At 37.8% G+C, this 11056-nt stretch overlaps 1 protein-coding gene across 1 annotated transcript in view; it reads left to right on the top strand.

Moving 5' to 3' along the window:
- The first annotated feature begins 250 nt into the window (after positions 1–250).
- ANXA1 (annexin A1) overlaps positions 251–11056 on the top strand; it is a 23522-nt gene continuing 12716 nt past the window's right edge. Inside the window, exons 1-2 of the mRNA XM_031058945.1 lie at positions 251–390; positions 3848–3923. Coding sequence (XP_030914805.1) covers positions 251–390; positions 3848–3923 — 216 coding nt within the window. The remainder of the gene's footprint in view (positions 391–3847; positions 3924–11056) is intronic.

Here is an 11056-nt window from a genome sequence, read left to right as displayed (position 1 = left end):
GACTGGCCTCAGCTGAGACAGGCAGGTTATTTTGAACTCTAAGTCAAACATGCTGCTCTCTTGGATTAACTCCAGGCACAAAACTTCTGATATATTCCTAGATAAATATGAACAAAACAGCAGCAGAAATAGGGAGAAGCAAGTACTATTTAGCAGTTGCAACAAAAAAAAAAAAAACAAAACAAAAAAAACCAAAAAACCAGAATGAAATCTGCAGGCTGACGTGATCCAGCCTAGGCAGGTGAGATCAATGGCTCAGGATTTCTACCTCACTGCTATTGTTGCGTACCCCACCCTTATGACAAAAAGGACTAAACCCAGGAACTTGCCTTTTGATTATAGTACAAAAGAAAGGCTTTTGGTATCACTAACTCAACAAGCAGTTTCGCTGTGAGTTTACAGGAAGCAGCTTTATTGTGATCCTTTGTACAACTAATCCACAGCTAATTTAATTTCTATTACTATTTGCTCTACTGCGCTAATTGTAATATTTTATAGCTTCACTAAGATGTGAAGAACACATATAACAATGTGACCTATACAAAAGGCTTTTTTGAGAAAGTATTTTTTAAAAATGAACTATTTTGTGATTTTTTTTATGATAACAAAGGGGATTTTGCCTTCCTTTCTCCCTCCTCTTACCAGAAAAAAGGAATAAAAAATGGAAAAAGAGAGAAAGAAACAATAGAAAAATCAACCATCTGAAAAAATGAAGGTGTTTGATTTTTACTATTCACAATCTTACAAAAAATAAAAACATATTTGACAGATTACGTTTCCAAACTATTTTTAGAGTAATAAATTATGTAAGACCTATTTGCACTACAACTACTGCTAAATGAAGAAAATAGCAAAGCAAACAGAAAATAACAGACTCCCACTTGTATTTAAATAAGGTATTATAGGTTTCTACTTAGATTTTTAATTTTCACTGTGATGTTTCTTGCTTAGTTTAATCTTTGAGGGCTGTGTAGTAGTCCCATTCTAGAACTAGAATATGACAGTGCTGGCTATTAAATAAACACAATAAAACAGATTGGTAGTGCCACAGATATCTTGAGATCACTCCTTTTGGTATGTTTGTTTTGGCTGTTATTCTTGCTAATTTTACTTCAAGAAAAATCTTCACCTCACAAAACTTTACATTTTTACATAAAACACCCTTCAAAAAGTCCTGTATTTTTACAATCACACGTATGTCTTTTTCTTAAATTAGTGTCATTGGGACTCACTACTCCAGTCTTGTCTCATATTTTGTTATCCATGATAGTTCATGCATAATTATGTGAAGTTAAATTTCTATGGCTAGGATTTTCATGTTCCTCTTTGTATATTCCCAATGACTTTGATTACCTTAAGAAACTTACAGCAGCTCCAGGGATAAATAATTTGCACTAGTATAGAACTGGGCTACATTTGAAATGTTGCATCTGCATCTTTCTCCTTTGAGGAAAATCAAACGCAAATCAAACTCTGAGTTATGTACCTTTAGGCAGTTCTATAATGGGACAAATTACAACAAATACAAACATGCCTTGGACCTTGTTCTCACTGATACAGAAGCAAGCTTAAACTCTTTAAGATTTCCCTTCAATAACTGTGACTTGCACCATTGTGCCCTAGTGGTATTTCTTCCTCAGCAGTTTGAGGCAAACCAGTCTAGAGTAAAACTGAAACAAAAGAACAGGAGTTTTTAAAACAGGGGTTTTACCTGGAAACACAATAGGGAATTCTTGTTCAACATCACAATGCAGTACTTTGAAGGAAATCTCCTGGATACAAATCATATTTTGTGTAAAGTCAACAATAAACTTATATTTATATTGAGGGGAAAAAAAGGCATAAAATGGAAGAGCTAAGAAAAGCTACTTTTTCAAATGGAATACTGCAGTTTAGATTTTTTACTATCAACATTTTGGTTTTGTGTAAATTTGAGGGAAAAGTGCATGAGAATTTTTATTTTGTCTGAGGTTAAACTGTTCTGATGTGCCACAGAAGTAAACCGGTTTTGCAATCACTGACTAATTGTGAATTAGTTCTGTCTCCTAATTTTGGCAGGTAAGCTGCTGAGTGAAATAGTAACAGCCAAGCAGTCTCCAAAAACTTCTAACCACAAACCACCCTCAATATTCTGGGAACAAGATGTTACAAGAGTTAATGGAATGTATAGTCTCCTCAGGTTTTTTATGACTGTTCTTACCACACCTTCAACGTACACAATGAACAAAACATGATTTACTCTTATGCAGTTATTATGTAATTCTTGTTTCTTCATAGTAGTGAATTCTTGTTTCTTCATTGTAGCCCCAAGTCAGGGCTATGCCGCTCACAACAAATATGACCTTGACTGAAGGGATTCTGAAGATTCAGAGCATGACACTTGCTCCTCACTGTAGATAGGGAATGACATATGTTTTATTGTTTTGTTGTTTTAACCTGGACATTTTTTGTCAATAGATCCACTCACTGGTATGTATTTCAGCAACCAAAGGAGCACAGTTTGCTAAGGGCATATTTATAAATATTTATAATATTAATTTTCTTTAAAAGTGGTACAAGAAATGGCAGTAGATGTAAAGCTACTTCAAGGAATCAATTTCAGAATGCCAAATAAACTGGGAAATCCCAGATGGCTGAATTTAACTTGCAAATTGCAGTATCACAGGTGGTTCATCTGCTGATTAATTTTTTGTTAATTAGTGTTTTCTCTTTTTTCTTTGAAGTTACAACAACTTAATTGTGCAGCAGGGTTCAGTCTCTTGTAAATTGGAGGACTGCTCATCCTGCTGCATGGTTTCCCTAGAAGAGATGGCCCAGTTCCCTTCCTCCTCAGATCAGTTGTGACATACCACCAACTCTCTTGTTTGGGTTTGGTTTTTTGTTGGGGGGGATGTTTGGACATTTTATCCATTAAGGACACTGACATTTCCACAGTTTTTATGCAGAGTACAATTGTTTAAATTCACTTGTGGTCCCTTGACCTGAATGACACTTCTGTTGTTATTTACAGCCTCTGATTAGCATTGTACACTGCATAGGACTGTGAAAAGATTATGCATTCCCACTTTTTCTTGTCCCCTTAACACTTTCACCTGAATGTGCTCTGACTTTTATCTTCCACTGTAATTTACTATTTTTGTAACAACTTCATCATCAAACAGGTCTGTTTTGCTCTACTGTGATTTGGATGAAGATATGTAACAGAGACTTCCAACATTTTCTTCCTAGAGGCTTCCTATAAGATCTACGTGCTCTTCATCTAAATTACTTTGGCATTATAGGGGTTTTTGTCTGGAAGGCAGTCTGAGACATTGAAAAGCTTCTGGAAGTGTTTCTCTGAACTTGAGTTCATTTAAACTGGATGGGATTTCTAATCTCCAAAATTATGTTACCTTGACAGGATTTCTCATGTGGCTACTCTGCTTGTTTCTGTGAGAGGATGGGCTATTTTTATTTCTTTGTGCAGGGGGCTGCTCATTAACATTTTGTGTCTTCTGGAAGCCTTGTTTAACCATGAGACTCAGAATATCCCATTACACTTCCCAAAATTTATGGAACTGCACAGAAGTATTTATTGCAAATAAGAGAGCAGTACTATTAAAGCTGATTATAGAAGCAGATGTATGTTTGATTAAATAATTTCCTGCTGCCTGAGAATTATTGCTAATTCAGTATTTCATGAGGCAGTAACAAAATGCAAATCCATGTTAAAAGACAGAGGTGTTAAATATTTAATGCAGTGTAAATAAAATGAATCCTTATTAGAAGGTTCTTCAAAAATATTTATGATTTGTTTTGCATCAGTATCAACAAATGCATGTTGCCCAATCTTTTTGCTATTTATAAGCTTACGAAGAAGTTCAGCGCTGAAACACGATCTGAATGGGAAATACAATAAAAATAAAACCTTTAACATAGAAACCGTAAGAGATATTACACAGTTTTGTATGTTCTATTGTGTCTAATTAATTTTTTTTTTTTTGGTTTAAACATAAAGCTAAAAAAGAAATTGTATGTCTAGATTTTAATCCATCCAGCCCATAATGCAGCATCACAGGGATACACATAATCACAACCTAGATGGATTCTAGATGGACCTCACTAGAACCATGCAGATCAGGTGCAAATGAATAGATAATGTAGCTGTTCTCAATGAATTTGATATTTTATCTCTTGCGCATGTCAAAGGAAGAGATGAATGTCTGAGGAGGCCCTTTCTCTCAATATGCAGGAAAGATATTTTTCTGAATAATGTAACTGAGACACTTCCTAAAACTGGATTTGTACAGAAATTGGTAAATATATAGTAAAACCACTGCATTATCTCTGAAATGTCTCCTTGAGAGCATTACTGCCTTCAGTAGGCCTGCTGTAAGTCATACATACTCTTAGATCTGTATCTTTGATAGTAATGTCTCTGTTGCCCATAACCTGAGTACAGGTTCTACACTGCAGGTCCTGGGTGCCTAAGGAAATGGAGTAATGCGTTCCTCCTCAGTTTTTTAGGAAGTGGATAAAAACTACTGAAGATAAATGAAGTCACAAGGTGCAAAAGATCAGAGATGCTGATTCCAGTTGGCTCTGGATTGCTATCAGATGGTTCAAAATGGATGGCTGTTCACGGCATCAAACAGGCAGAACTCTGTTCTATGTCAGTAGCTCCCTCAGGATAATGTTATTTCATAACAATGCATTTGTGAGCATCAATTTTCTCTTAAAGTTTATCTCATCGGCGGTCTGAAGGTCATTTGTAAAATGTGGTCTTTGGTTTTGTGTAGGTAGAATCATCATTTCCTAAATTTCTCCATCCTTAACTCTTCTTTAAGGCACCTTGGATGGAATAAACACAGAGTTACAGGAGGTTGCTAGCAGCCTCTGAAATAGATGTAAGGGCTGCTGCTCTCGCTGTCAAACTCCATGAAAATTCCTGACTCATTTTCCTATCATTTGTGTAGAATGGATTTCTTGGGGAAATCCCATCTTCCCAACTGAGCTGAGTCATCACTAGTTTTAAGAGAAATATTTGGCATGGCCAAATATGGCAGTTTATCAGGTGACCATTTTTCTTTTCTATTTTCACTGAACACTTCTGTGTCTCTCAATTGCATTCCATGCATTGAGAGCTCTAAATAAATATACTTATTTTTGTCACTTTTGAGACATTTGAACATCTACAACAGTGGCTGCATGCTTTGCCACTTCTGAATAGATAATGACAACTCAACAATAAACAATATGGAAACTGTGATAGCTTTATGAAACAAATGACGGAGTAACAGTTAAAAACTTAACAATAGACAATTGTTAAGAGCTCCAACCAAATGCAAAACTGCATTTTTTTAAGTGGCAACATTTTGTACGATAGAGCACTCCAGTGAGGGTGGTGACTCAGTTGAGCTCCAGGAAGACAGTGAGTCAATCAGCTTCTGTCCACCCATTAAGAAGGAAAAGCAAGTGCAAACAACTTCTTCAATGACTAGCAGCACAAGTTATTGTACCTTCTTGTCATATCACTCTGAAGGTGGGAACATGGGCCTGAAAGACAATAGAATTAGATTTTTTAAAAAGCCCAAAAAGCAAAAGAACTAAATTAGAAAATAGTATTAAAAATGCTATTATAAACATGGGGTAGCAATCTGATTGTGGAAAAACCATATTAGAAAAATGACTCAACATGGAGGAGTGTCTTACTATGCACTTCTAGTACACTGATTCCTACCCTTAGCTGTGCTCGTTTATAGACAGGGGAAACAGTCCCAGAAAAAGAGTAATAACAGAGATTCTGGCCAACACATGAGCCAAGTGAAATAAGACTGCTAGTGTCATTCTGATATGGAATTTGAGTGGGCTAGAGTAATCTGTACATCACACATCATAATTAAATAAACAAATCAACATACAGCTGACAGCTTGCTTACCATCATTTTCAGCTGCTGGCCCCTTCAATTATTCAGTTTACTGAAAACATCTAGAATACTTTTGTCAAATGACATATTAAATGCACGGGGGGAAAGGAAATAATAAAGCATAGGAGAAAATTGCTCTCAGAGAATCAGGGCAGCTGGGAACTCCCTGGGGGCCAGAAGTGTTCCCATGGAGGTCAGCAGGCAGGGCCTGGCAGCCCCTCCTATTCCATCACCCCAGGAGGAGCAGAAGACCTGGGGTAGGCAGCCCCAGCTCCAGGCATCTGGCACCTCTCTGGGGTTGGGAATGTGACAGGCCACCAGTCCATAGGCTGGGTCCCACTTTCAGTCCCAGCCTTCTGTAAGGCAGCAGAGCAGTGAATCAAGTGGGGAATGAGGGCTAAGGCCCCTGCTGAGGGCAGATCCTGGGTCTGGGGTGGACTGGCTGCTGTGTCCTTAGCACTCCTGGAGACTGTCTCCTTAGGCTGCTGGGATGGGGACCTTCTTGAATGTGGTGAGCTCGAGATTAGTTACTCTGAGCAGCACACATTTGGGTGTACAGAGAAAGATGTAAATCATGCTGGAACATCCATGTGCGTTATTTTACCTTTGAGAAATTTGTGAGGATTTCCTCTAATAATTACCATGAGTCTGTTCCTCTTCCTCCTCATGTAATTAATTGTTAGACATGGGTTTCAAGGGCAGACAGCATTTCATGTATGTTCATGTGGGGCAGATCAGCCATACTGAGGGCAGCTGTGCATTGCAGCCAGACAGTAAGAGGAGGATGAAGGTCTACTGGGAGCCCTATCTGCCCATTGCAAATGCTTCTGGCTCAGCAACATGTATTTCTTCACTGAGCATCACGCTCCAGGCCAATCTGAGATGTTAGTGATGGTGTGCTGTGCTGGTTTGGCAAGGAAGTGCTTGCAGAAAACCACTTCTAGCAGATATACTCTCATCTTGGCAAATCACTCTCACTTTGTACTTCAGAGATTAATCTGATTGTTTCAATCTCTCTCTAATTATGAAGATGCCAATTATTGCCCTTATATTAGGTCTGCCTTTTTCCATGAGCTTCTTTTCAATAAAAGAAAAAGTTATTTACATTAAATGCTAGACATGGTTTATTCCTGGGTTATTTCTGCCATGGACCCATGGGCAAAAGCTGCAGAGCTGATAGCCACCGGATCTCAGTTAAGTGAGGATGCTGCCTTGACTCTTCACTGTTTTTTCTATTAAAGTTTCACTGAGCAAAGGTATATCTTAATATGTTCACTTTTGAAATTATATCAGACGTTTAAATGTGAAGAGAATTACTCAAATTTTGTTTTCTTAATATTTAATCATGTGATCCCAAAAGATTTATGGCAATTTATTAAAACTGGATACGTGGCTAGGGCAGGAGAGAAGAGCTACCCTGACTTGTTCATTTGTTGTCTTTTCCTTTCTGAAATCTGCTCATACTTTCGCCAGCACATAGTTTCGCAATGACTTTTTTTTTTTCCTAATGTTTCTTGACTTTGGGTGGCACCCAGATATAGCTGCTGTGGAAGATTACTAGGGCTGTGGAAACACTGGTTGCTGGGTGGAGTTTCCTGCGCAGGCTACAAAAGCTTTGAGAGCCCTCTGCTCCTTTGCTCCGGACTGTGCAGCCCTGAAAGGCAGTGCTCGTGAGGAGGAAGGTAGGATTTTGTAGTTCATTATTGCTCTCTGTAGACCCAGCACTTTAGGAGCTGTATGCTGAATTTGTCAACAGACCTGGTGCAAACTTTCTGTGGGTTGGACTTGTTGTCAGGGAAAAAGACGGGTGCGGGCGGGAGGAATTCTTTCCATTCTGAAACATTTTACAAAAGGGCTTGGGCAAGTATTGCTTTTATTTAATGGAATTAAATAAAGGGAATAAAAATGGTTAAATTGTCAAAAGCAAAGTTATTTGGAGTAGACCATTTAATATGCTCTCTCTTTGCCTTTTTAATAGGCTGCTGTAGAAATCTATAGTAAAACCAGAGTTCCTAGAAAATTGCTGTGCTGTGTACTTGAAAAATAGAAACAGCTGTTGATACTTTAACAACAAACAAAGTTTGCTGCATTACGCTGTAGAGGAGTCATTGTTCATGAAAGTGATGAGAATCAAATCTCTTAGAAATCAAAATACAAATAAAATTTTAGAAATCAAACCAATGTTTTAGAAGCACAGGAGCAAAATCCTGCTTTTCTGACTAAGAACTTGGCAAAGCCACATAAAAGCTGTATCATCTGGAATTCTTCCTGTTAAATCTTTCCATAGAATTTTACAAGGATGAGACTGTTTTTCTCTCCGATGTTTCCACATTCAGCAGACTTTCCATTGCAAAGTAAATTACTGTATTAGATTTCCTGCCTATTTTTCTTACTGGGTGACATGACTGTAATTTACATCAAGATCCTGGTATTGAGCCTTTGAAAGTAACCAGGCATCTGACATACTTCATGATATGGTTAAATAAGCTTAGATAAATGCTGTCATTTGACACAGACTGTAGTGTAAAAATCTAAATGTAATCTTCAAATATTTTTAATAAAGTATTTTCCAAAATCTTAAAAATTTTTATTGGGCCTGTTTAAGAGTGCATCTTCAGGGGATTAAGAGCCAGACAGAAAGCAATATTGTGGTGATTTTTGTGAAACAACAGTTAGGACTTTCAGTCTGGATGTCTGTCTGATTTTTCAATCCCATTGTGATGCTAATCATTCCAACTGGGAATCAGTTGCTTCAGTCCTTTTAATACCACATTAAAGTGGTATTTGGATTGAATGTATCCCTCCTGAATGTACGTATTGTTTACATGATCTCTGCCTTTTAGAGTGGCAGAACAAAATATTGGGCAAGACCTTGTCTCCATTAGAGGGCTGGCTGTCTTCCTAGATTCCAGCCTTCTTTTTTCTTATCAGCTGTACTTTCTTCCAAAGCAGAAGAAGAGTTTTATATTAAGTTGGTTTCTTACCTTGTGAAGCTAATTCAAGCAAACTAACGTCTTCAGGTTCCCCCAAGGGCTGTTGGCTACTTTGACTTATATTAAAATTGCATTATATCTTTACTAGATGGAAATAGATGGATCTGCATGCCAGAGTCTTTATTTCAAAAGAAAAAAAAAACTTTTAAAAGTTTTTAAGGCAGGCTTCTTTTTCTTACTGTATCATTTAAGCCAGAAAAGACATGAAGTTTTAGAGGCTTAATAAATGCAATTTAGTGTAGTCTAGTAGTCTTCTGCTCCAGCGAGCCCCAAGGGCATGGAAACCTTTAGAGCTTGGTGTCACAGGTAGATGTGGGAATATGTAGAAGAAAGGGATGTGCTTCCTGAAGCTAGCTCTCTCTGAATGGGGTTACTTTATCAAGCAAAACACACTTCTTCTCAGATCTGGTGCTGGGAGACTGAATCTCATTTCATAGTTTGGAGTGGTTCTCTGCTCTGTGAATCAGTCAGTCAGCAGACACACCAGGACATGCCAGCCTTGATGACTCAGTGTACCCAGCATGGAGACTTGAAGTCTTCCTATCCCCTGCATATGGCCTCCATGTGTGCTGTTACAAAATGCAGCAGAATTTTGGGCACCATACTGCTTCATCTGCCCCTGCTAACTTCTGTCCGTAGAAGGGTGCAGAAGTTCCTCTGACAGCTTGAGAAAAGTGCAGGTTGCAATTGTGATGTGAGCATGCTTTTCTGATCCTGAATAAATAGCCGGTCATAAAAGCTGATCCTTAAATCTGACTGAATATTCTGTCCATTATTTACCCAGTTGAGACCTACTGTAAATAGCATACAAATACAGATTTTAAATCAGCTTCAGCTTTTCTGGCAGCACAGGCAGAGCTAAATTCCTTCCTGAGGGAAGGAAACAAAAGCAAGAGTTTTTTGGGGAAGAGAGAACATGACTGGCTCTTACCTTGGAGAGAGCTGCAGGCAGGCTGTGTGAGGTATTTGTCACTTTTTTGGCTGCTAAGTGCAGAAGCAAGCTTTACAGTTTTGCTGGGAAGGAAAGAAAGAGATGGGCTGCAGCTACACTCCCTGGTCCTCAACTTGTATCAAGTCAAAAAGCTGGTCTCTGTCCTTCCTACAGGACAGAGGGGATGTGTTAGCAGCATAACTAACATAATTTTTTATAATTGCGTATATGATCTGTACTCCAAGATTGCAAACAGAATTTTGTCTTTTAAGACCAGTTTCAAAATCAGTCTTGTTTACTCAGCAACACTATCTCTAGTTATTGCTTACATGTATGCTTAAAAACCAAGTCTTCCCTAGAGCTTGCTGAGGAAGAGTATTTTTTAAAAAAATCAGTTTGAATAACTTTATTTGATAAACCATTTATTTCTTCTTTCTATTTCCTCACTATTTCAGTTAACAAAAAGAATATTCCCCACCCCAGCAACAGAAGTTGTTATGAAGTAACCTACTAATTGTTTTTGAGTAGTTAATGTTACATCACCTCTCATTTTTTTCTTTTCTGCATAGTGACTTTTGGGAAAGCTGGGTGGACTTTCTTTCTGAGTGGTAAAAAGCAAAACTTATTTTTATTTACTCTTCTTAAATTGGTAATGGTTTATTATTATTATGTAGAAATTGTAGAAAATATGTAAGCAAAAGCAATGAATATAAAACTAACCAGATTTACTCATCTTCCTTAGAAAATGTCTAGTCAAAGAAATTACGTGAAAATATATTAACAAGAACTTCAACGTCAGTAAATGATGAGACAAGAACCCTTGTTTACCAGTGAATTTCAAAATGATCAAACTTAATGGGCATAGATGATAGATTAACGAATTGGTTTCTAGTAACTTATCTTTGTAAGTAAGCGCTAATGCTAATGTATTGCTATAAGCACATACACGGTACTACTGCTGTTCTTGTCTAAAACTTCTGAAAGTAGCTAGGAGTGTAGGGGTCAGCCAGCAGCTGTGGAGCATCACATCACTGTTGAAACATCAAAGTTACCTGCCTCCAATAGCACAGGCCAGTTACCATGCGGGACATTAACCATGACATGTCGCTGTGCTAGTGAAGTGATTTTAAGGGTGGGAAATCTTGAGTTGCACTGATGCTGAAAATAATGAAAAATTGTTTGTAACTTGATGCATCTCTTCCCAGAAACTCTGTCAACATGGCTAT

This window comes from Geospiza fortis, unplaced genomic scaffold, assembly GCF_000277835.1.
Source record: "Geospiza fortis unplaced genomic scaffold, GeoFor_1.0 scaffold279, whole genome shotgun sequence".
Taxonomy (NCBI): domain Eukaryota; kingdom Metazoa; phylum Chordata; class Aves; order Passeriformes; family Thraupidae; genus Geospiza; species Geospiza fortis.
This window is presented reverse-complemented; position numbering and strand designations above follow the sequence as displayed.